The sequence below is a fragment of the Equus quagga genome, chromosome 10 (assembly GCF_021613505.1).
Source record: "Equus quagga isolate Etosha38 chromosome 10, UCLA_HA_Equagga_1.0, whole genome shotgun sequence".
Taxonomy (NCBI): domain Eukaryota; kingdom Metazoa; phylum Chordata; class Mammalia; order Perissodactyla; family Equidae; genus Equus; species Equus quagga.
The window spans coordinates 28586490-28613395 of record NC_060276.1 but is presented as its reverse complement, the minus strand read 5'-3'; the positions used below and the strand labels follow the sequence as shown (position 1 = coordinate 28613395).

At 42.2% G+C, this 26906-nt stretch overlaps 1 protein-coding gene across 5 annotated transcripts in view; it reads left to right on the top strand.

The window, feature by feature from the left end:
* The window catches only part of LONRF3 (LON peptidase N-terminal domain and ring finger 3), a 42584-nt gene extending 21318 nt beyond the window's left edge, over nucleotides 1-21266 (top strand). For 3 of the 5 annotated variants that reach the window (XM_046673348.1, XM_046673347.1, XM_046673343.1), the window contains 6 exons: nucleotides 6361-6475; nucleotides 8682-8803; nucleotides 10720-10878; nucleotides 11559-11721; nucleotides 13010-13159; nucleotides 16148-21266. In XM_046673348.1, coding sequence (XP_046529304.1) covers nucleotides 6361-6475; nucleotides 8682-8803; nucleotides 10720-10878; nucleotides 11559-11721; nucleotides 13010-13159; nucleotides 16148-16303 — 865 coding nt within the window. In that variant the 3' untranslated portion in view covers nucleotides 16304-21266. The remainder of the gene's footprint in view (nucleotides 1-6360; nucleotides 6476-8681; nucleotides 8804-10719; nucleotides 10879-11558; nucleotides 11722-13009; nucleotides 13160-16147) is intronic. The other 2 variants (XM_046673345.1, XM_046673346.1) reach the window with 2 other exon arrangements.
* Nucleotides 21267-26906: the final 5640 nt, after the last annotated feature.

Sequence of the window (26906 nt, the reverse complement as noted above, 5' to 3'; positions counted from 1 at the left end):
TTAGTTTTTCTGTTGTTTCCCTTGCCTGAGTAGACATGGTATTCAAAAAGATGCTGCTAAGACCGATGTCAAAGAGTGTACAGCCTATGTTTTCTTCTAGGAGTTTTATTGTTTCAGGTCTTACATTCAAGTCTTTAATCCATTTTGAGTTAATTTTTGTGTATGGTATAAGATAATGGTCTACTTTCATTTTTCTGCATGTGGCTGTCCAGTTTTCCCAGCACCATTTATTGAAGAGACTTTCCTTTCTCCATTGTATGTTCTTGGCTCCTTTGCCCAAGATTAGCTGTCCATAGATGTGTGGTTTTATTTCTGGGACTTCAGTTCTGTTCCATTGATCTGTGTGTCTGTTTTTGTACCAGTTCCATGCTGTTTTAATTACTATAGCCTTATAGTATATTTTGAAGTCAGAGATTGTGATGCCTCCAGCTTTGTTCTTTTTCCTCAGGATTGCTTTGGCTATTTGGGGTCTTTAGTTCCATACGAATTTTAGGATTCTTTGTTCTATTTTTGTGAAGAATGTCATTGGGATTCTGATTGGAATTACATTGAGTCTGCAGATTGCTTTAGGTCGTATGTACATTTTAACTATGTTTATTCTTCCAATCCATAAGCATGGGATATCTTTCTGTTTCTTTATGTCTTCTTCAATTTCTCTCAATAATGTCTTATAGTTTTCAGTGTATAGGTCTTTCACCTCCTTGATTAAGTTTATTCCTAGATATTTTATTGTTTTTGTTGTGATTGGAAATGGGATTGTTTTCTTGACTTCTCTTTCTGCTAGTTCGTTATTAGAGTATAGAAATGCAACTGATTTTTTAAGTTGATTTTGTACCCTGCAACTTTGCTGTAGTTGTTGATTATTTCTAATAGTTTTCTCATGTATTCTTTAGGGGTTTCTATATAGAATCATTACATCTACAGACAGCAAGAGTTTTACTTCTTCCTTTCCAATTTGGATACTTTTTATTTCTTTTTTTGCCTAATTGCTCTGGCCCAAACCTCCAGTATTATGTTGAATAGGAATGGTGAGAGTGAGCACCCTTGTCTTGTTTTAGTTCTCAGAGGGATGGCTTTCAGTTTTTCACCATTAAGTATGACGTTGGCTGTGGGCTTGTCATATGTGGCCTTTATTATGCTGAGGTACTTTCCTTCTATACCCATTTTATTGAGAGTTTTTATAATAAATGGATGTTGGATCTTGTCAAATGCTTTCTCTTTGTCTATTGAGATGATCATGTGGGTTTTATTCCTCATTTTGTTAATGTGGTGTATCACATTGATTTGCGGATGTTGAACCATCCCTGCGTCCCTTGTATAAACCCCACTTGATCATGGTATACGATCCTTTCAATGTATTGCTGTATTTGGTTTGACAATATTTTGTTGAGGATTTTTGCATCTATTTTCATCAGTGATATTGGCCTGTAATTTTCCTTCTTTGTGTTGTCCTTGTCTGTTTTTGGGATCAGGGGTCATCTTGGCCTCATAGAATGAGTTAGGAAGCATTCCATCTTCTTCAATTTTGGGGAATAGTTGAGAAGGATATGTATTAAATCTTCTTTGAATGTTTGGTAGAATTCTGTAGAGAAGCCATCTGGCCCTGGACTTTTGTTTTTAGGGAGGTTTTTGATTACTGTTTCCATCTCTTTACTTGTGATTGGTCTATTCAGATTCTCTATTTCATCTTGCTTCACTTTTTGGAGGTTATATAAGTCTAAGAATTTAACCATTTCTTCTAGGTTATCCAATTTGTTGGCATATAGTTTTTCATAGTATTTTCTCATAATCCCTTGTTTTTCTGTGGTATCCATTGTAATTTCTCCTCTTTCATTTTTTATTTTATTTATTTGAGCCTTCTCTCTTTTTTTTATTAATGAGTCAGGCTAAGAGTTGTCAACTTTGTTTATCTTCTCAAAGAATCAGCTCTTAGTTTCATCAATCCTTTCTATAGTCTTTTTAGTCTCTATTTCATTTATTTCTGTTCTAATTTTCATTCTTTTCCCTCCTTCTGCTGACTTTGGGATTTGTTTGTTCTTCTTTTTCTAGTTCCATTAGGTGTAGTTTAAGATTACTTGAGGTAGGCCCATATTGCTGTAAATTTCCTTCTTAGTACTGCTTTTGCTGCATCCCATAAGAGGTGGTATGTTGTGTTTTCATTTTCATTTGTCTCCAGGTATCTTTTTATTTCTCCTTTGATTTCTTCAGTGATCCAATGCTTGTTCAGTAGCATGTTGTTTAGTCTCCACATACTTGTGACTTTCCAAGCCTTTTTCTTGTAGTTCATTTCTAATTTCATAGCATTGTGGTCAGAAAAGATGCTTGCTATGATTTCAATCTTCTTAAATTTATTGAGGCTTGCCTTGTTTCCTGACGTATGATCTATCTTTGAGAATGTTCCATGTGCACTTGAGAAGAATACGTATTCTGCTGTTTTGGGATGGGATGTTCTATATCTATCCATTAAGTCCATCTGGTCTTGTATTTCATTTAAGGCCACTGTTTCCTTGTTGACTTTCTGTCTACGTGATCTATCCCTTGATGTGAGTGGGGAGTTGATTATTGTGTTGCTGTTAATTTTTCCCTTTGGGTGCGTTAATAGTTGCTTTATATACTTTGGTGCTCCTGTGTTAGTTGCATATATATCTGTAAGTGTTATGTCCTCTTGGTGGAAAGTCCCTTTTATCATTATATACTGCCCCTCTTTGTCTCTCATTGTCTTTGTTATCTTGAAGTCTGCTTCTGCAAATCATGCTTTTGAAAAACATTTTAAATTGTGAAATATACACAGTGGAAAAGCACATAAAAATATAAATATATTCTCTTAACACAATATTGTAAAAAGGATACTCACACAGTTTTCTCAGTTCAAGAAATAAAACATTGCCAGGATCCCAGAAGCCACCCACATGCTACATTCAAATCACGAGTCTCTTCCCCTCCCCCTGATATCACCATCTTGACTTTTTATCTCCTTTTTTTAAAAAATAATTTTACCACCCAAGTATGCATCTCTAAATGGTGTAATTTAGTTTTGCCTATTTAAAAAAACACCTTTATATAAATTGAATTATCCAGAATGTATTCTTTTGTTCTGACTTCTTTTCCTCAGTATTAAGAGTTATCTGTGTTATTGCATGTAGGTAAAGGTTGTTCATTTTCATTAGTGTATAGTGTCCCATTGTATGAATCTACCACAATTTATTTATCAGTTCTGTTATAGATGGATATTTGGGTTGTTTCTAGTTTGGGGATATTATGGACAATGTTGCTATGAACAGTTTTTATGTGTGCTGGGGCATATAAATCTTTGCCTATTTTCGATTGGGTTATCTCTTTTTCTTACTGACTTATAGGAGCTCTATGTATAGTCTAGAGACAAGTCCTTAGTTAGTCATGTGTGCTGCAAATACCTTCTCCCACTCTGTGGCTTGCCTTTTGCTCTCTTAATGGCATCTTTCGATGAACTTAGAAGTTCTTAGTTTTAATGCAGTAAAAATGATCAATCTTTTCATTTACAGTTAGTGTTTTTGTGTGTGTCTTATTAAACAAATCTTTTTTTTACCTTGAGGTCATAAAGATATTATATTTCATCTTCTAAAAGCTTTACTGTTTGCCTTTCACATTTATTTTTATAGCCCACATGGAATTGATTTTTGTGTATGGTGTGAGAGACAGTCCAACTTCACTCCCCTCTATGGATGGCCAACCATCCCAAATAGCATTTATTGAGAGTGCTATTTGTGTATTGAAAATCCTCACTCTGCTTTGAAGTGCCACATTTGTCATAAATCAAGAATCTGGATCTGGGTCAATTTCTTGGCTTTCTCTTCTATTCCACGGGTCTCTTTGTTCTTGTGCTAGTCCTACACTGTTTTAATGGCTACAGCTCTATGATATGTTCTGATGTCTGGTAGAGCAAGTTCTCTCACACTGCCGCTCTTCAGAAGCGTCTTGGCTCTTCTTGGCCCTTTGCCCTGCCTTATAAAGTTTAGAAATCAATTTGTCAAGTTCCACAAAAACAAACAAACAAGTGAAATAACCCATTAGGATTTTTATTGGGACTTATTTTAGGTCTTCTTTATTCTCTTTCAATGGAGCATTTACAGTTTTTTCCAATAGAGGTCTCATGCATGTTTTGTTAGATTTATTCCTGGGTACTCGATTTTTAAAAGCAGCTGTAAATGTCCTCTTTTAAAAAATGTGTTTTCTCATGTTTGTTGCTGGTATATGGAACTACAATTGTATGTGTGTGTATGTATACTTACCTAGAAGCCTTGCTAATTCTAGCAATTCCTATTAATTCTAATAATTATTCTGTAGATTTGTTTTTATATTTTCTAAGTTCATCAGCATATGATTTGTGACTAATGACAGATTTGTTTTTTTTCTTTCCAATTCTCACTTTTGTTTATTTTTCTTGCCTTTGTGCACCAGTTAGGACCTCCGTCATAAAGAATTTTTTGAAAATTAATTTTACCTTTTGGCCAACTTAACTAAAATTTATTAATTCTGTTAAATTAACTGCTTTTTAAACAGGATTATAACATTCAAAAAGTAGAACAAAGCGAATATATGTAAAGTCTCTCTCCTATTCCAGACCTTCATTGGCTTGTGCAAAATCGCAAATCTCTGCCCCTCCCCTTGACCTGCTGAATCTCAGACTTTATCCACGGGGGCCTCACTGTGTCTATGTTTTTAAAGCTTGACAGGTGACTCTGATAATTAGGTTTGGCGACAACACAGAGGATTCGCCTATGCAGAGATTAGTAGGATTGTGTAATACAGTGATTCTCAACCCTGCCTGCACATTAAAACCACCTGAGGAGCTTTACAAGCTCTTGATAACTGGCCTTTACCCTAGACCAACTGATCTGAATCTCTGCAGGTGTGGTCCCAGGCACATGTCGTTTTTCAAAGTTCCCCAGGTGATGAGGGTGGTGGGGTGGGGAGGAGCAGGAGGGTGGGCTTATGAAGGGGCATAGGAGACGTTTGAGGGTGACGGGTATATTCACGATCTTGATTGTGGAGATGGTTTCATACGTGAGTACATATGTTAAAACTTATAAAATTTTACACTTTAAGTATGTGCAGTGTGTCACATGTCAATTATACATCAATAAAGCTGTTTAAAGAAAATGCCCCCCAGGTGATTCTCACACACAGCAATGGTTGAGAATCATTGTTCTACTAGAAAGAGCACATGACTGGAAGTGGAAGTTGCATAGACTGTCATCTGCCAAGGGTTGGCTGGCACATGGAGATAAGCAACTTCATCCCCTCTGGACCTCAGTTTGATTCTGGTTGGTGGGTTCAATTTTTTCTCAGGCACTTTTCAGCCTTGACGTTTTGATTCTTCTGCTCAGCCTGGCAGTGTGGGCTAGGCTGCTGGTGCACCTCCTGGCCACACGAGGGGGCTGTGCAGCTGACGGCCTCTTCCTCTCAACTGAACATTCTCGTGATGTCAAAATAGGCTGGTCAGGCGTCTTTCCCTTCTTTCTGCCCTCTTGGTGAGTGCGAGCCCCACTTATGAACCATCATCTTCAGCTGCCTCCACCAAGTGGTCCTGCTGCAGGTGAGCCTTTCTTTAAGCAAAGTAAATCCATGAATCTCTGAAGGTATAGGACAGCTTTTTAAAAGATCCCCAGATTGCTTTGAAAATATCCAGCTCCTGCAAAGCAATTAAAATAGGATCTAATGACGTATGTGTATATGTATGTGTCTGTCTATCTATCTATCAGTAAGCACATTAACCATGTTACTATACTATTCCTAGGAAAATGATCCATCCTTATAAAAGGCAGTTATATGTTTGTTACAGGTGCAGTTTCGAGATCCTTCAGGCAGTAAACATTGCTTAGGTGAAAAATGGAATCAAGGTTAGCAAACAGCTATGTAATGTGATATAAAGTACTTAATGGGTAAATGTGTGAGAGCGTGTGTGTTTATCTGTGTGTTTATCTATCTGTTTACATATACTCAGGTGAACAGGTTGGCTAAATATTTTAGAATGGAATCTATTCAGACACTGGGCATTAATCTTTATTTTTCTGGGATCTGACCGGGAAAAAAAATCTGGATGCTTCAGAAGAGACTGACTAGAACTAATGTTACAAAATTATCTAGCTAAGTCCTAAACTTTAATAAATGCATTATTTTAAAATCCAGCTCAGAAATAAAAATCAAATGCTTTTCTGAGGTGCAACAACAACAGGGATTTTTTTAAAAAGGAAAGAAATTCCCCCCCCCAAACACACACAGAATTTTCCAATAGTATTATAAAATCTTAACATTGAGTAGCTCTGTCTTTTATTTTTGGTCTTATTGCAGTTTTCTTCCATTTTGATTCCTAAATTCCAGATTGTTCTATGAGCCAGTCACAACACCTTGTGGACACACATTTTGCTTAAAATGCCTTGAAAGATGCCTAGATCACAACGCCAAGTGTCCACTGTGCAAAGATGGTCTTTCACAGGTAAAAGATTATTTCTTTCTTCATTGGGTTAGCTGATTTGTAATTGATTTACTAAGACCGTGTCCTCTTGGATCCCAAACCTCTGCACTGTGCTGGGGCAAAATAACCCTTCAGGCCATCTATGGATTTCTCCTGTCTTATAGCCATCTGTCCCCTCTCCACAAAGTCCTTCAGGAAAATGAGGCAACATTTAGCTTTTTATGAACTAAATTGGTAGTGAAATTAATTTGTGTTGGAAACAAAAATATTAAATTGAGGATAAACATGGATTCTGGTTCTAATCCCATCATGGTGCCTGATTCACTATTATCTTGGGTGAATCTTTTGTCCTCTCTGGGCTTGGACTAGATGAGCTCTGATGTTCCCCTATCATCAATGTTTATTCCATAATTTGAAGAGATCACTCCCAAGTCCCCAGAAAAACCTTGCAGACCTTCAATGTGGTCCTTGTCCCAACCCTCAGGAGTCACTGTACTTATTAGCAAATACTTGGCTACTTGAAAAGCTCTGGGGCTTCCGGGCCCTCTAAAAATGAATCTCACAAACTGCCACATTTGTTTTTCAAGTGGACCTGATGGAATTTCCTACAGCACAAGAAGACTCAGGAATCTATCTTATTTTTCCTCCCTTATGGACCTGTGTGCCACATTTTACAATCAGTATTAATGTTCCTTGACCTCTGTCATCCTTGAGGAGGGGTTGCAGATACAAGACTATCTTTAGGTGAAGTCACATGTTAAGCTTTCCCAACACCCCAACATTTAAACTAAGGGAATGGCATGAAATAATCATACAGGATAACGCTGAGGATGTGTATTGCGTTGGGGGGAGGGTCAATGTCATACTTTGCTTAGGTAAAGGGGTGAGATTTACTGGCCTGATTGTAGGTGAGAAGCTCATAGTCCTTATACTTAAATGATATATGTGTTGCGGTAACACTGCAACATTCAGATAAGCAGAAGAAAGAAGAAGAAAAATCTACCCATATGCTCATCACTTGGAGAAAACCACCATTAACGTTTTAGTATGTGCCTTTTCTGGGTTTTCGTTTCAGCATCAGCAGAGGAGTCACCTCCTTCTTGGATTGGCTACCTTCTGAGTCATTGCTTTTCCCCAAGGGCTGGAACTGGGCAAAGCAGTTGATTCTCCTTCAGCCAGGCATTGGCAGTGGCTGATAAGGCATCCTAGAGGCAGATGCTGTGGGGTCCCAGACTCGGACTAGAAGAGATTCTCATCTATATCTGTATATTCACAAAGGGTCACACTTACACCATTTTACAGATAGATAAATATCTTATTCCAGTCACGTTCACTGCAGAATAGACAGACATAGCCCGACTGGGAAAGGAAACGTTGTCTGAAGCCAGCCATTTTATACTCAGGAGCTCCCCCTGCTGGGTCCGTGTGGGTAGTTTCCATAGCAAGGAATTCTCTGCAGATGTTTTAATTCCCATCGTCTGGTTCACGTCGTTAAATACCCACTACTTACAGATCCCTGGATGTGCATGGGGGAGGGGTGTTTGGGAGGAGAGTAATAGTGGCACCTGAGCCTGAATTTGGTTCAGAAATCATGGTTTATAACAGAATTTCAGTGATACCTAGATGGTATATTAAAAAAACAAATAGACAAACAAAATCATTAGCATTTAGCTGGTTTTTTTAAAAACACTAAAGTTAGAGCAGAAAAAAATATTTAGACTTGCAATGTCCAGAAGCCAAGCATCGGAGTTGGGGTGGGGGTGGGGCAGGGCAGCAAAGGATCAGTGATTGAAAATTGCCTTTTAGTCCCCTAAACCTTTTGACCACTGATTTTCAGCATATTCCAGATGGAGACCATTTCTGTGAACTTGTAAACACAATAATCAGAAAAAAGAAAGGGAGGGATTCCCCCCCTTTTTTTTTTAACAAGAACATGGTCTCAATTTCAGTGTTTTAGGAAAGCTATGAGATTTTTAAAACTTCAATGTAGGTCTTTTTCCCTTGTTAAAATATTTTTTTCTAATTATAAAAGTAATCTATTGTGTGTGTTTTTTTTAAAAACTCTGACATCCAAAGAATACATACATTATGATAATATCAGCTGCTAATGTTTGGGTCCAAATTACTCCAATATATGGGTCGTTTGACTATTTTACTGATTCCATCAGAAGTGATTTGTGTTTTTCCGAAGACTGCATAGTATCTAATTGCTTTATTCCTCATATAGTGCTTGGCATCAAGAAAATACAGCAAAAATGTGATAATGGAAGAGCTAATAGCTAAATTCCTTCCAGAAGAACTCAAGGAACGAAGGAGGATTTATGAAGAGGAAATGGAAGAACTTTCTAAGTATGTATATGCATGTTTCTATTTTCATTTCCACTCATACTAGCTCATAAAGCTGAATATGCACATTTCTTCCTAACTCCTCATTCCGTGATATCACATTGGTAGCTTGTAATTGGCCGTGGTGAGAGTATTTACACCACGGAAATCAGCAAATGCTGTAAACTGGGATTTCTTCTTCCTGGAGAGCCATTGTTCAATATTTGCCAGCACACCACTGAAGAAGCATAAGCCAAATCACTGACCAGCTCACATCTTGGCACTAGTAACTGGGTGTCGCTGGCAGAAGTAAATTGGAGTAGCTTAATCAGGGGAACTTAGGAAGTATACACAAGACTATTTTCAAGTACTTAAGCAGGTGCTATGAGGTTAAGAACTTTGGTGTCGGCCAGACCTGGGCTTAAGACCCTGTTCTGCCACAAAGTGAGTAGACTTCACAACTCTAGGCAAGTCACTTAACTTCTCTGGGCCTCGGTTTCCTCATCTGTAGCTTGGGAATAATAATAGTTCTTACCTCATGGCCTTGTTATAAAGATCAAATGGGCTAGTGCATAGGAAGCACTTACAAGTGGTAATAGTAAGAATGCTGCTTGTTATATGCTTCCTCTGCTGTGCACAGTACTGTGAGCCATGAAGCGTAGGGATGGAGATAGAAGTAGGACTCCAGGCTCTCTGCCTGGCTGGAAGAACAGCTCACGTAGCAGAAAAAGCAGGAGGCAATCACTAATTTCTGCCTCTCATACTGCCGCCCTCCCGCCTCCCCATCCCCAGTGGAATCCTCATAGCATCCTGGGGGCGAGGTTCCCAATGGCAAAAGCTGTCTTGGTTTTATGCCCACCCTGTAGAGAACTTTTCTAAATTGCCACCAGATTGGCTGAATGTGCCTCTCACTTTAAATAACATGTTTTCCTGGGAAGCTAGAAATGAAATCCGTTTTTCTCATAGACTTATATTAAATCTACTCAGGGCATCTTTATCTTTACCTCTAATTCTTAAGTTCACCTTCAGTCTCTTGGAGCCCTCCTCTCAGATATTATTTAATGTCTTATTAATGAACACTGGAATATACTAGATGGATTTCTATTTAAAGGAATCCTAAACTTAATCCTTTTGAGAGTTGGGCAGATCATCTTATATCTTCTATCAGTAGGTTTAGGTTCAGATGTTCCTATATTAGATTTACTAGACAAATAAGAGAACAGTGATTCAGGAGGAGCTGGCCCCATTGGTGGTTGCCCATCAGGCTGTGTGTCTGAATCTTCGTGGGTACTTGTTGAAGGGCAGACACCTGGGTCCTGATTCCAGAGCAAGTGCGCCAGTGTCCCTGGGGGTACTGCAGCTCAGGTGTCTAGATTTAAGGGCCCCTGGTGATTCTGACACAGAGGAGTGTTTGAGCATCACTGAGCTGGATTACTCTTGCCTCTCTGTTGCTCCCTCCTCCTCCCAATTGGGCCTGCCATGCAGTTCTTCTGGGGGCTTTGCAAATTTGAGATGCTCACGGGGACCTTGCAGAGATTTCCCCACCATCCCTCTGGAGAGCTAGGTCGACTTTTACCACGAGTACCCTTCCCCATACTGCCGGCAAGACACCCAAAGAGATTGTTTTGAGTGGAAAGCAGGAAAGAAAGAAAAAATTTGAAGCATAACTATCACCCCAACGTTAAGGTACTAGAGAACTTCTTTAGCCAAATTAGAATGTGTGGAGTGGCAATTTTAATCTCTTAGCCCTTAGGCTAACCTCTGTGCCAGAGAATGAGACTCAGCCCACAGCATCAGTTGCATTTCATTATTTCTTATCAGCTCTCAAAACTTGATGTCTCCTTGCCCTCCTGTGGGGGAACCACATGGTGATGTTTGACCAGCCTTTCTGTGTTCTGCTCCGTTGCTCTGAGATCCGTGTCATTTGCTCTTCCTGACAGCTTAAATAAGAATGTGCCGATTTTTGTGTGTACTATGGCCTATCCCACCGTTCCTTGTCCCCTGCACATCTTTGAGCCTTGTTACCGTCTGATGATTCGTAGATGCATTGAGACAGGCACAAGACAGTTCGGCATGTGCCTTGGTGATCCTGTCAAAGGGTAAGTGAGGAGCTATGTGAGTAAAGGGAGGTTGAGTGGAGAGGGTTTTTGTTTTACTTTGGGGTCCTCCCAGGAGATGAGGAGGCACAGCTCCTGAGCTCTTGACATTTAGCCAGCTCATGACCCTGAGCATTTGTAAGGAACAGGGTCCCTCTGGCCCCTAGTTTAGATGTGAGAGGCTGCCTATTTAAAGGAACAGGATTAATATTTTGTTAAATGGGTGGTATATACTGTAAAACTTGTTTGGTGAGAGTATGGGCCCTAGAGTCAACTGCCTTGGTTCATATTCTGGCTCCAGCCTTGGAGCGAGTTTGTCTTTGGGCAAGTTACTTACCCTTTCTGTGACTCAGTTTCCTTATCTGCAAAGTGGGTACAGTAATAGCACCTACCTCATTGGGTTTATTGGGAGGATTGGTGTGTTCATAACGAACACAAAGCACTGAGCACAGTACCTAGAACGTAGTCTGTGATCAATAAATGGCAGCAGTTCTACTAATACATTAAGATTTTTTTCTTGCACAGGCACTGCCTGTTGTGTAGTTGTAGCTGTAGTACCTGGGATAGGCAAATAGGCAGAAGTCCCTCGAGGCGCAGCTTGGGGTTACAGAAATGGCTGGGGGCCAGGCCAGGGAAACAACTCATCAAGAATTTACTTTCTTGACTCCGTTCCCAATAAACAGGTTTGCGGAATATGGCTGCATCCTAGAGATCAGAAACGTTCAATTCTTTGCCGATGGCCGCTCAGTGGTCGACAGCATAGGCAAGAGGCGCTTCAAGGTCCTCCATCAGGGTCAGCGGGATGGTTACAACACAGCCGACATTGAATACATTGAAGACCAAAAGGTGAGGGTGGCCATTGCCAAGAATCTCAAAGCCAGGCTATCCCTGTAGCTTGGCAGACAAAGATGGTTGCGAAAGGATTTCTCAGCACTGTTGGGGGCCTTGGGATTTCTCACCAAATTGCTGCGGCAATGTTGAATGCTGCTGGTTTGCTGTTTGGTTGTGGAATGGCGATGAGAGTGCCCAGTGGCCTGGCTCTCCCTGCTTAGTTGCTGAGTTGTATTCATGCATAAGAAGTGCCAAAACAGAGGCGGGCCCCGTGGCCACGTGGTTAAGTGCTCACGCTCCGCTTCAGCGGCCCAGGGTTTCACCAGTTCTGATCCTGGGCGTGGACATGGCACCGCTCCTCAGGCCACGCTGAGGCAGCGTCCCACATAGCACAACCAGAAGGACCTACAACTAGAATATGCAACTATGTACTGGGGGGCTCTGGGGAGAAGAAGGAAAAAAAGATTGGCAACGGATGTTAGCTCAGGGCCAATCTTTAAAAAAATTAAAAAGGAAGAAGAAAGAAATGCTAAGCCAGACCAACCCTGGGCCCATTCAGCCTAGGAGTTAGGTCTCTGTTGGTGATGCCAAGGGATAGATCTGGAGCAGGGTCTACACATATGTATTTTATTTACCGGTTTATTTACATTTTAAAACTTTTGAGATAATTGTAGATTCACACTCACATTTGTATTTTTAAATGTGCAAGCCGGATAAGAGCCATTCCCAATAATCCATCATCCCGTAGGGCAGAAAGATGACATGTCCAGTTACTCCTTAGTTTTCTGGACTAATGAGAAGAGGAGGTAAATAATCCCACGTTCATTTATATTTACCTTCACTATATAGTACAAGATTAATAAATAGCTAATCAACGAATAAGTGTATTTGACTTGAAAGATAGAGTTACACACTGAGACACAGACACGTTTGTGTCTCTTCCTAGTGAGCAATGGGAAAGCAGATGTAAAAAATGAAAAGGACAGAGGTATAAACCGGCATAACCTAGTTTAACAGCATGCCTCCACTCAGGCCAGTTTCAATCTCTGGTTTTCTGTATGTCTTACTGTTTCAGCTAATTTATCCAGCTGAACTTTTCTCCTTTCTCCATCCTCAGCAGTATTTACACACAGTCCATCATCTGGCTGAGAAGCCTTTCTCATACCACACAGGAGAATGCCAGATGGGTGAGCATTTCCGTAGAGAGACAGGATGGATGCTCAAAGAGAGTCAGGTGTCAAAAGGGGCTCTAGGAGTGATGGAGAAGGTACAAAATGCTTCACTTCCACTTTGATACTTTCAGGTTCAAGGAGAGGATTGTGCTGAGCTCATGGGATTACATAACTGTGTCTATGAGCAAGCAGCATCGTGGTTTCATTCACTCAAGTCATCCCTGAAGAGTCGGATACTCAATCACTTTGGTCCAATGCCAGAGAAAGATGCTGACCCCCAGGTATATAAAAATGTCTCTTTGTAGTCAGTTGCCACCACCAGATGAGAGAGCCTGGGGTTTGTGATTAGATGGGCGTGTGGTTGCCATCCAGCAAATCAAGTGTAAAGAGGGGAGATGCATCCAAGCTGGTATCATTTGGCTGGGCAGTGGGCATCATGGGTAAGACCAAAAGTATCCCAGGTCAGAACTGGAGTGACTAAAGGAAAGCAGTAGGAACTTGGCTCCAAGACAGGTTTTGAGAAATAAGTCTGGTGAGAGTGGGAACACAGACACCATCAGCAGAAGAACCTTCAGTGGGAATCCATATTCACAGCATGGTAATGGTGACGAGATTCATGCACAGGCCAGGCTTAAGAGAAGGGTATCCTGGGAGCTAAGACCAAAGGCAGCCACTTACAGGAAGCTTCATAACCCTCTCCCCCGCCTTGCTTTAGGACCTAGGAGGCAGGGCCAGCTACCTTCCAGGATTCTAACTGCAAGACCACAGAAACTTTTTACCCTCAGCTCCCTCAGTGTGCAGCCCTGCAGATCTATACCTTTGTCAGTGTCCTCATCAGGGGTGAGCAAGTTTTCCTGAGAAAACTGACTCAATCTTTAAATTTACCTCGGCTGAGTTATACCAGAAAGCAGTTCATTAGAGGGTACTGGACCAGTCTGTTTCCTGGGGAGACAGGTCCATTCGAGAGATCAAGCTGCAGATCAGAAGCTCTCTAGGAAAGTGGAGATAGTGAAGTTTTACCAAGCTTTTCTTGTCTGGTATAAATCAGGGAATACTCTCTTTCTAGGGCAAGGCTGGAGATCTCCTAGTGAAATATTTCCCCACTGTCACCTTTCTCACATTCCGAGCTGGCGCTCCTATATCATCATCTCCATAACTCTTTCAGTTCTTTACTTACACGCATTCCTGATTCTGTCACAGTAGTAAAATAGAACATGTATATTCTGACTTCCCTGCCAAAAGACTGGCCTACTTACCCCTCTAGCTGTGTGACCTTGGGTAAGTTCCTTCCCCTTTCTCAACTTTTCTTCCATCTCTGAAAGGAGGGTCATAGATGAGGAGATCTCTGAAGTCCCCTCTTCTTCTTGCATTCTGAGGCTGTAAAACACCAGTCTGTTTCCTAACGGGCTGAAGTGTCTTGCTTTCTCCAGACCACGAAGGTGGCTCCTTTCCCCCATGCAAAGGCATTGTGAGTGTCGAGGGAGAAAGGCCAGTTAGCGCTTCCCAATGATCCAGCTCCTGGCTCTGGGCCACCGTGACTGAGGACTACAGCAGAGCTCTGAGCAAGCTCATGATCAAGCTTAACGTTCCCTTTCACCTTCTGGAAAGCATTTTCCCCCAGTCAGGAAGAAGATGGCAATCAGCAATGATAACAGCATCTTCCACAAGAGAAAACACAGATACCACAGACTGATTCATAAGGGATCAGTGACACAGAAAGCTGAAATCTTGGGTTTCAGTTCCTTTCTTATTAGGACTGTTGTCATATCACTTTGGCAGCAGCAGCAAAAAAAACCCCCAAAACAAAAAAACCCATCCAGTTTGATCCAGTCAATGCTGCAGCCCCAGTGGTCCCATTAATAAGAATGTTCTAAGCCTCGGGAGGAGTTTTCTAAGAAACATCCACAAGTATTAACATCAGCTTAAATATCTTTGTTAGTGACCCTGGGAAAGAAAGTTCAGAATATGTCAATCTGATGTTCAGAACTGATACTAGAAGGGAAAGCATGTTACAGATTGCAGTGAGAGATGAAAAAGAATCCGAAGGAAGCTAGAGGGACAGAGAAGCAAAGGGGGCAGTGAGGAGTGGGAGAGAATCAGATGAATCAATTTGGAGGCAAATAATCCCACGTGTAGGTGGTGTGACCAGAATGTGGTTCTCCACAGTCCTAAAGGCAACCTTCTGAAAGTTGTAGGCAGAAAGCTCACTTGGGGCTTGGTAGGAAATAAGTTACCAGTGTCCAAAATGTGTGCCTGGGAAGCTGCTTACAAAGAGAAATTTGGTGAAGGATTTATGTCAAATGGGAAAGTCTTTATTAAAAGGGAACCTGGGGACAGAATACATTTCTAACGTGAATGTGTTTTCTAGTTGGAATTTTTGCAAAGTGAGATTGCTGTGCATTGGGCTGTGAATGCCCAATGTGGGCTGTGAATCACAGGCTTTTGTTTTAGGGGAGAAGCTAGCTGTGGCCCTATATAGTGACATGGCACATGTGGACTATGTTGCCTTCAGCCAGAAGCAGGAAAATGAAGGGAGTTAAGAGACATGCAAAACCTGGGGGTCGTGGGAATCAAAGGCCCACATGTTCTATGCATCAGTCCAAAGGACCTAAACAGAATCTAGGAAGTGGAAGAGACTAAGTAGTGGACAGTCCAGCTTATAAAATCACACTGGCCAGGAAGTGTAGTGTATCTGCTAGGATATTGGTTTATTTGCTTTAACTACTTTAACCATTTCCATTTGCTTTAACAAAAATAACTATAGCTTAAACAAGATAGAAGCTGTAAGTCCTAGAGGGTTAGGGCAGCTCTGTTCCATGAGGTCATTCAGACACCTGGTCTCCTTCAACACAAAGCTCTACCATCCTTTGAATGTTGCCCTCGTCCTCCTGATTGAAGTAGGCTGATCATCACGATGTCCATGTTCTAGCTTTGGGAAAGGGAGAGAAAGAGGAAGGCAGAGGGCACATGTTCCTTTCCCAGGGTGTGACTCAGAAGTTACACATATCACTTCTCTTTACATCTCCTTAGCCAGAACTTTGTCTCATGGCCTCATCTACTGCAAAGGAGGCTGAGAAATGCGGTCTTTTTTAGTGGGTGGCTATATGCCCAGCTAAGACAAGGGAGAAATAGATATGGGGGCAATTAGCAGTCTGTGCCACACACAGAAGCAGTTCCACCTGGGATGTTTACCTTGTGGCTTTGGAAACCTGCAGACTGACATCACTTCCATGGGAATAGGATGAACCCGTTGTGTTTCTCTGTTGCAGATGAACCCAAATGGTCCAGCCTGGTGCTGGTGGACGTTAGCGGTTCTTCCGTTGGAGAGCCGAGCTCAGCTCCCCTTCCTAGCAATGAAGTCCTTAAAGGATAGACTGAATGGTATTCGGCGTGTCCTGGCCTTTATATCCCGAAACCAAAACTAGTGAGAGAGGATTGCTGAAGAGGAGCTCCCTCCCTCCCCACTGCCCTAGGGGAGTCGTCTTGTAAATATATCTAATTGCAATAACATCTTAACAGACAGAAGTATCAAACAGGCGTTACCTTGCTGTTGATCACAGAGAGAATTGATAGAAAGACCAAAAGAACGTGACCTGTTTGAAACTTTCTGTCTTAAGATGCTTCTTGACATGCTGCACAACTCCATGCACAGCAGAGGTGTTTAAGAGCCCAGAAAAAAAAAAAATTTTTGATTTTGACATAAAATTTTCTGAAAATTTAAAGTGGTTTTGCTTTAATTTTCTTTCTTTCATAGGAGAATGACTTGTGTGGTTGAAATGTGAAGCAAAGATACTAATAATGTGGCTGTGTTATTTCACTGACTTGAGGTCTCATTCCAAATGGTTCAGGTTTTATATAGCATTGTGTAAAATAATGTTCATACTTCTTTCTGTTTTAATAATTTATTTTTTGCACTACTGTATCCTTTGTTTTTCTACGTGTATGTTTGTAACTATTTAAGTGTACGTTACTGAAAAGTCGGTTGCTTTATTTATTGATGTGGTTTACCATGTACCTAGGGGGAAGTAACAATACTAGAAACGTGCCATTTTTGCTTTAACCATTTTTTTACTACCTAGGGTCCCAGTTCTTGAAGCGTTTTTGTATCTATCCAATTGGATGCTTAAAGGAAGTTCGGAATCATGCTAAGATCCTCTATCTTCAGAGATTCCATTTTGTTTTCATTTTGAACTCAACAATATAAAATACTTCAGGAATTTGTCATAGATTATGGAATAAGCCAGGGTAAAGTAAAATAATCCATTTTCTATGTGCTATACAGAGCAAGGCTGAAGGAATTATTTTTCTGGAATGAAGAGATGAATCAGAGGAGTGTCTTTTATTACAATCTATTGTAGGCATTTATTTCAGCAATCTAATTATAAGTGTATCTGATTTCTCCCCAGTGCAATTAGGAATGGCAGTTTTAGGCAGGATAATATTTAACTCTTCAGAGGGAATGCTTTTCAATTTGGCGTGTCACAGCCATGCCCAACTAGCCTCCATACCCCACCCCTTCTGAGGGTTCTGAGGGTCGTGACCTGGCTGGCATGTGCGGAAACACTTGATGAAAGACTGTTCATTATTAAAAGTGTGAGGAAGCTAGACAGGGCAGAAGCCTTTATAAAAAAAACAAAGCTATGTTTTTGGTTCTTAAATCTTTTTGAAGGAATCAACTAGTCCACGATTTTATCTGAGCACCGCCTTTCCTCCTAGTGGCAATGGGCCAAAGATTTCAGTATAGGGAAGAATGGTGGCTAAAGAGGGGAGAGTGAGCCCTGGTTCAGCTTGCTTAGTGCTGGTTTGATTCCTTTAGTGCCAGGAGAGCCTGAAAAATACCGTGAGTACGGAACTGTTATAATGACAGAGTGGAAAGGTTAGGGCAGGGAAGAAGTGAATCATGCCATTCGTACCTTCACGCAAATTCTAGCCAACCCCCCCCCCCCAACCTCCGTGAGATACTGGGCAGCTGCAGTGCGTTATTCCTCTTGCAGCCCATCCACTCTGTTAAGGTGAGAAGTTAATGCCTCAAGTCATCAGTCTGACTTCTTCCATCATCACCTGTGGCCAGAAAAAGAAAAGGGAAAATGAGATGATCCAGGCAACATAAAAGAGATTCATCTAAGCAGAAACCAAATGACCTTTTCTGTGCTTTCTTAATGGATGCTGTGTTGTCAGAGCGTTATGTTAGCAGGTTTGATGTTTGGAGCCAGACTGGGCCGTTGAAGAATGGAAGTGTAGGCGTGGGTACTGCCCAAGCAAACTCTAACAGGCTCAGGGAGCAGGAAGTTAAAAGCTCTTTCTCCTACTTCGTGCCCAGCCATGTGGTCATAACACAGTCCTAGTACCATAGTTTCCTATTATCTAGTGTAAATGCAACAAAGAAAAGCGTCATAAGCTTCTCCACTTGCTGGATGTGTTACTTTTGTGATTTAACTTTTTCTGAGCCCCAGTTTCCTCATCTAGCATATGGTAGTGATAAATAGGGTTGTTATAACATTAAATGAGGTAATATATGTAAATCACTTAGCACAGTGCCTAGCACATGGGAGACATTCAACAAATAATAACTATGATTAGATTATTCATAGTTAGGGAATATCATCAGGGGCCTGTATTTGCATAAAACACTGCCTTTATACACAATACCCATTTCCAACCCCTTTAAATTTGGCTGGGGAAATCCACAGCACTGATTTTTGGACCATAACTTGATGCTTTACAGGTAATTCCTTTTGGAGTCAAGTCTGTTTGGGAAAGTGAAAAGATGGGAGGACAAATGAGGATCAGAGATAAGGGAGAATTCTGTGCCAGCCACCTTTTCCTATTTCAGTAGGGCCAAAAAGCAGTGTTGTTTGGAGGTCTGGAATTTCTGATGTACTGGGAGCCTTGCGTTCCAGCTCCTTTAGGATGACCAGCTCGTCAGTCCCTGCTCCCCAAAGTGTACTGAGAATCTCAGCCACGCCAGGGTGAGCGGAGTTTACGGTGTACGACTTTTGTGTTTAGTTCATGGTATTTCTTTATGTTGCCCCAACAAAAGCGTGTCGAGAACCTACTGTGTACCACTTACTGAGCCTGGCGATTTCAGATACGTGAGCTGATGAAATTCTTTCTTTTTTCCATCAACGCTGTGAGGGCAGTTCTCATCCCCATAGTATGGATGAGAGAGCTGAGGCTCTGCAGTGTTCAGTACTTTGCCCAGGTAACACAGCCAGCCAGTAGATAGCCAAGCTTGATTTGGAACCCGTTACTTTGCAGATTTTTAACATTTTAAATTGTTTGTGTTACACATAATTTTATGAAACAGACATGGCAATCAAGTCACAAAAGCGTCCCAGAAGTTCACCATAAGAAGTTGCGGGTTAAGTAAAATTAGGTTACCTGATGCATCCCTACTTAATCTAGGTAGAAAGGGAAGTTTGATTTTTTAAGTAAAATTCCACATCATAGGATGCTTCACATTGATGAGTGAGTACCAAACTCCCGCAGCTAGAGGTCTTGGCTAGGCAGAATTGCACTTTACTCTCAGCAGCCTAGATATGCCTTTGGGTTATTGTGCAGCAAGCTTTTGTTTCAGTAGCCGTGGGAGGCACAATGCAAGGCTAAGCCTTGGCTTTCTTTGGGGTGTACTTGAACGGGGTGATCAGTTGGACATGACCATTTCACTGCTTGTAAATTGATTTTGCTGCGAAGCTTGGGAATGAAGAGTATAGAGAGAAAAGACAGAAAGCTAAATCTAGGCCAGAAGGCCAAGACTTCCCCCTTGGTAGATAGTGCCATTTATTTGGTTAGTTTTCCTATCGTCATGACTCACCTGGTCTTTTCCTAGTAGGTTATTTTCTGTGTGTGTGTATATGTATATATGTATATATATATATATATATATATATGTACGTGTGTGTGTATGTATGTATATGTGTGTATATATTAGGTACCAAGCAGACATTATGCCTTTCTGCTATGTACTGTACTACTGCTGCTAGCTAATAACCAGCAAAATGTAGAAAATGGAAAATGATAAAACTAATTTTCTGTAGACAACTTGGAGAAAAGTGTGCTTGCCCCTTACTTAGCAGAGTAGAGAACTGATTATTTCAACAATTTGCCTTTTCTGAAGGCCAACTGCTTCTAGCCCTGTGCTGCTCAGCAGCACGGGGCTAGTCAAGTCACTGCACTTGTGGCACTTCCAGCTCTGCCTGTGGAGCTGGCCTGGCCTCAGGTCATCCCCTGTGACTGGCTGTTGGAACAGTGGAGCTCCTGAGGCTGGTTCACAGTGCCCAGAGGTCTCTTACCATCAACAGATGGCTTACCGTTGATAGACTGGAATCCACTGGGGCCTGTGTTCCCCAGCGCCAACTCCATTTCCAAGATGGAAGTTTTATTCAGGGACTCACTGCTTGAGTTCCTGACCTGTTGACTTTGCATCCATTTCTGTTTGCCAAGGCAGAATCATAGCAGAGGTGTGTCATAAAGATGCAAATGGAAGGCAGCCCAAATGATGGAAAAGGACAGATTTTTCAGCTCATTCTTGGGCTTGAAGAATGAGGTTTTGATTTATGATCGAAGACAGTTCTGAAAAGCAGCTGGCTGCGTGGGCTGCAGTCTGTAGCCCTTCCTGAGTACAGAGAGAAAGAGGGAAAAGGAGCCATGTAAAATGTATTCATTTAGTTCCTCCTAGAATGATAGCTTCCACTGTCAACTATTTAATAATCTGGGTTATGCACATCCAGAGGTGAAATGAAGATATTTTCACTTACAAATGGGTATTTTCAAATGCTCTAAGTTAACCTTGAGAGAGAAGTGCCTGTAATCTCCGTTCCTGGTGTCATTCTAAAGCTTTTGCTTGTGACTCTGTAGCCGTTTAAAAATTTGTTGCAGCAAATGTGATTAACAAGTTTACAAAGCAATATTGTAGCTTAATGCATTGTTTTAAAAGTTGCTTAACATTTATCTATTGTCAAAGCAACAAGAATAAACAACAACAAAATAAAAGGAGAGCAAATAGGTCAATGTGGCATCATAGGCTTATCTTAGATAAACTAGTTCCATCATTTTATACAGTCCTCAGTAATGCCAGGATTAAACTATCAAGCAAGCCATTTCAACAGTGGCAAATGTGTTTGTCTGTTTGTTAGTTATTCCAGTTGTTTGTTAAGCAGCCATTTCACTCTTGCACTGTAATGAACCGAAAGGGGAATTAAGATAATGCTTTTGTTTTTTCCATATTGCTATTCAACTACCTCTGTATGCTTGGTTTCTCTTTAGGGTTTTCTTTCCTCCAAATCTGTACAGAAGAAAAATTTCAGCTCATCTATGTTGTAATAACAATGTGATATAGACAGTCTCTGTGAAAGCTGTTTGTTCATTAAAAAAAAGTTTCCTGTTGTCTCACTTTGTATCTAACAAAATTCTACCCACAACCTTAGGGCAAGAATTTCCCAAATAACTTCAGGATCATTTTGTTGGAAGCTGAAGAGAAAGGAAAGCTATTGGAACATCTAGTTTGTTTTTGTTCCTATTGGTTGTAATACATTTGACCAGATGATCTTTCAGGGAAAGAGACCTGCACTCAGACAGTAAGCTCTTATGTATGGCATAGTGAGGCAGGTGTGAACTGGTTAATGTGACTGATGTGTTCTGAAACCTGGCCATAAATTAATTGTTTTAAAAATGCACCAGAAAAGCTTGTTATTTAAAGAATTACGTTGAAGCATTTTGCCAATCATACGCCCCTAGTTTATTTGTAAATCCATTCATATGTTGGGTTTGCCTAAAGGAGAACACACTACTTAGTCTGTTTTCTTTGGCATTTTTATAAAATGGTCATTAAAGCAAATTACATGTTTTTATTTCAATTAAACCGTTTCTCAGCAATAGGCCACAGCTAAGGCCCAAAGCATGAACCTTTTGACAGGAAAACTGGTAAAATTGACTGGGACAATAAGCAATATTGACCGAGCTGACTCCGGCAAGAGAGCTTCAGCAACATCACATCTTCTTTACAGTACTGATTTTAGTCTCAGGCCATTGATGACGTTGTACAAGTTCTATTTTACCACTGAAGAAAAAAACACATATGGAGTGGGACAATTAAAAAAAATGAAATGATAAAAAATTCCACTTGGGCCTGACCTTGTTCTTTGTAACACAATCTTTTGGGCAATTGAGAAAAATCAGAACTCCTGCCCCACTAGGCCCCAGAGGAAATGCTTGACTCTGCCCTTCCGTGCCCAGTCTGCCACTCTCCGGTTCCCATGAGATAGAGTACGCTCTGGCCAAAGGCACAATCCTCCTTCTAAGGCAGTTCTTCTGCCCAGAATGCCTGCCTGACTCTCTCTGGAGAACTGGGCTGAATCATCTCTTAAGAAAGTCTTGTTTGCAGTTGTCCTCTAGGCCTTGAGCAAAGCCAAAGCCAAAGCCAACACTTTCTGCTTCCTCTCCTCTGGGATCCACCCTGGCTCCTTTGAGTCCTCCAGGGTCAAAGATACCTTCCTAGAAGGAACTCCCAGTCTCAAAATGAGATAGGAGCAAGAAAAGGGAAGGAGAAATGCCCTAGACCCGCCGGCTCCCAGATGTTTAAACTTTGCCTTCCTCCCTTATGATTTCTTCACTCCCGGGAGACTGAGGTGGGATGGGAAGGGGCTGGTGTCAGTACTCCCTTCCAGGTAATGCAGAGACTTCCCAGCCAGACTTGCCAATGGTCAGCCCAACCTAGAGGCATGCCATGGTCAAGACAGAAAAGTACAGGCCCCAAGAAGGCCTGCCTCTAGATCTCTGAGCCCCCTTCTCCCACCCTTTCCAGTTTTCTGTTACTGATTTTCCCATCTTGACCTATGCTCACGTTGACTGGCTATCCACGTTTACTGTCCACTTATACACACGTTAGCAAATGTTGTTGCATTAGAAAGCCCTGAAAAACCCTTTCCTCTGCTTACTGAAGTGCTGCCCCCTAAACCCCTCTGCAGAACACTGCCTACCTTCCAGTAAGTCAATATCAACAATTTCTGGATGCCACAAGTGCAACAAAATTAAGTCCCGAAATAGCCCACTTACCCGAAGTCCAGTTTTGCTATAAAAATCTTGCTTCTCTTGGATTTTAGAGGTGTGTTATAGGAACATTCAACACAGTCATGGAAACAGGGGAGATCACTGCCCCTTTGGCACATCAGGATGCCTACTGCCACCCCTAGCATGCAGCTACATGCTCAGGACCACTCACTCCTCCTACAAGCCCAAATGAGCACTTGCATAAGAGGACCAGTGGTGAGGGCTGGGGGAGCGTTATGTCCTGGAGCTCAGCCCCTCTCCTTAGGCAGTCTACAGGAATGAGTTCCAATTGGAGGGAGGGAAGGAGGGAATGGTTGTGGAAATGGCTAACAACAACCGAAGTGGCTACATTTTCACCTCCTCCTAGGCAGAACTTCATACATCCTCTTCTCAGAGTGACTGGATTTGATCTTCCATCCCAACTGGGGATGCCACTTATGCCCAAACCAAGACTGCTGTCATGTCTTCAGGAAATATGAGTCATGTTCTTATGTGCTTAGGCATCCAAAGGCCCAGATAATGTCCATTGAGTGTTCACCGCCTGCCAGGCTCTTTTCCAGGTTTTTGAACATTTAGCTTCTCATTAGATCCTCATTATAACCTATGAAGTAAATCTCTATTCCCATGTTATAGGAAAGCAAATGGCAGCACGGGGTGGTTATGTTACTTGCCTGTGCTCATACTGATTAAAACTTGGGCAGTCTGATTCCAGAGCCCACACCCTTAACCACTATTATGAGCCACCTATCATGCAGTGCCACAGACCCAGAACAACTCAGTTCGTGGATCCCCGGTGGGGAACCTCCAGTAACGATGGCAGCAAAGCAGCAGCAACAGCAGCCGCCATTCACTGAACGTGAGTCATGTGCCGGGACTATGCTAAGCATGATCTTAGTTAGTCCTGAGGTGGGTGCTATTATTGCACGTCTCTTACAGAGGAGGACAGTGCGGCTCAGAAAAATAAAGCCACTTGTTGAAGGCCATGCAGCCAGGGAGCAGGGAGGCTGGGCTGTCCGACCCCACCATCGTTATTCTTACTCTGTGGGTTAGACTGTCTCTCGTGAGGCCCACTATTCACGTCTCAATTCCTGTGTCCTAGCATCTTCTTTCTAATTCTAGTCCCCCAAAGACTTACCCCTCTTCTATCTTTGGAGCCCTCCTCCATGCGGTCCTCTCTCCCCAGTGACTACAAACTCGGGGGCCTCAGGATTGTCAACACAGCTTGCCCAGCTTGCTCTCCCCTCTAACCACCTCTAACGCTGCTCTGAATATTCTTGTGTCACTGAAAAAAATAGGAATATAAATTTGGAGATTCAAAGGGTAAAATGAATGAGAAAATGTGAATGCTGCAACCCCTTAGTTTAGAGCCATATATCCTAGAGCTGGAAGAGGCCTTAAGAAATCATCCAGCCCAGCTTCCTGCTTGCGGCTGATATTGTCCTCCCATTTTGTAGATAAGCTAACTGTGATTGCACAACAGTGTTCAAGGTCATTCCGTGAGGTAGTGACCCACATGGACCGAGAGCCCAACATTTGGTGCACACTCTACACACTAGGGGAAGCTCACCCCATGAATGATGGCGGCATCTTGAAGATGGAGTTTTCATCAGGAAGAACAAAGAATTTTTTTAAAGCAGCTGCAGCCTATTTGGAAAGGCCTGTTTGGGGATCATTCTCTCTTTGACCCCCCCACCCTTTCTCTTTAGATTGCTTCTCCATTCAAGGAGGTTTTCTCTCACACAACCTGCTGTCTGGGAGAAACTTCCAGCCCACCTACAGAAGTTTGGGTTCAACAGATCAGAGGCAGGCTGCTTTAGGCTGGACACGAGGAGTCCTTCAGAATCACGTCTGCCAGCTCAGACACCCCTCCGCCCCCAAACGTCCTGATGATCATAGAAAGAGTTGAGATCCATATCCCAGTTGGAATAAAATCAGATTTGGGGGTCCTGATCCAGCACAGACAGCCCTACAACCCACAATGCTTTCCAGTACATTAATTCGTTTATCCGTCTATCAAATATTGGTAAAGTGTAGTGGTTGAGAACACGGATCTAGAGTCACACTACTTAGGTTAAAATCTTGCCCCACCACTTCACACCTAAGTGACCCTAAAGAAATCATTCAGGTCTCTGTGTCTCACTTTTCACAGTGTGCAATGATGGCAGTAAGAGTATCTACCTCACAGGGTTGTTGCAAGGATTACATGAGTTGATGCTTATCACGCTCTGGCTCATAGCGAGCACTCAACAAGTTCTAGTTTCTTTTTCTTTTTTTGTGAAGAAGATTGTCGCTGAGCAAACATCTGTGCCAGTCTTCCTCTACTTTATGTGGGATGCCGCCACAGCATGGCCTGACGAGCAGTGCTAGGTCCACATCTGGGATCCGAACCTGCGAACCCTGGGCCGCGAAAGCAGAGTGCGCAAACTTAACCACTACGCCGTGGGCTGGCCCCTAGTTCTACTTTCATTAGTCACCTGCTGGATCCCAGGCTTCCTCTCATCATTTTGATTTGTCCACATATGGCCCTCTGTGGCAGGCCATCAAAACATATTTAGCCTTGCTTTTCAAAGGACAGATCATAAAAAGGTTTCCTATATTTTTTCCTCCAAATAAACATTATCTTGTTTAACATGAAGACCAGAAGCAGGAGATTTCAGAGTTGGTTCATAGGTCCAATGATCCCATCAAGTGCCTGTTTCCATATTTCCTGAATGTTTTTAAAGCTCCTTAATGAAAGAGCTTCACAAAGAAAAGAAGGCTGTCAACCCAGTCCTTCCCACTGGAGGCCAGGTGCCTGGAGGGGAGAGCTTTTGTCGGCCCTCAGCGATACAGAGCCATACAGCCGTAGATGAAAGGATTTTTTAAGTGGAGAAAGGTGCTTTGAATTCTCCTCGGAACAGGTTGTAACGTGAGGTTTTCTCATTACTTAATGAGGTGAATAAAATCATTGACATGGGTTCCAAAAAAATAACTGAAGAGGAAAAGAGGTCTTCTGCCACTCACGTCTACCTCCAAGTTCAGATGTGAGGGTGTTTGCCAGAGGTGTTTCTGCCTATAGGAAATGCCAGGAAAATAGAAGCTCAGCTACAGTGGCAATTCTTAGTCCAGGCCCTACAAGAGCATTAACACCTCCAACTCATTCACTTATTAATGGAGCAAATACTTATAGGACACATGTTATATGCTAGGCATTGGGCTACGGGGAAGAATACAACACTGTCCATGGCCTTGAGAGGCTCACAGCCTAGGGAAGAAAACACAGAGCATTACACACAGCATGCTGGTACTTCAGAGGAAAGGCACCTAATCTTGCTTGGGGTTCAGGGAAGGCTTCCTGGAGGAGGCAATGCAGGAGGTGAACCCTGAAGGATGGGAAGTTTTCCAGATGAAAGAGTGAAACAGGATTGAAGAATATTCCAGGCACGTGGAAAAAATCTAGTGATCCATAGGGCACTGGTCTGTCATATGGAATATTGTGATCAATTCAGCCTGGCAGAGCTCAGGGCTAAAGAGACGGCAGTTCCTGACAGGGAAGCAGGGCCCAGTTTCTCACACCTTTGTTTATCGTGATTGAAGCCACCAACTGGTCTCTGGGAAGACCTGTGCCTCAGGCTCCTGGTGGCGGGGTGGGGGGAGGGCTAGCGTGTGAGAGCCCAGTTTGCTGGCCAAGTCAGGGTTCATTATGTAACTGCCATGGGAGTCCTCTCGGCACTGCCTGCCACCTGGTGCTGAGCCCAGGAGCACCCCTCCCTAGGGTTTGGACCAGAGGAGGAGAAGTGGGGATTGGTGGAATGGACATGTTTTGAATAATGATTGGAGTGTTCAGAATGGGAATGCCAGGGGTAGAAGGGGGAAAGAAGGGAGTTGGCAAGACTGGATCAGGTCACTGGTTGTGATTTATAAGATATGAAGGCTTTGGGACAGTGGACTCAGATGAATCTCCTCACCTTGATCAACCAGACGTAAACCAGGGCGCCGGCC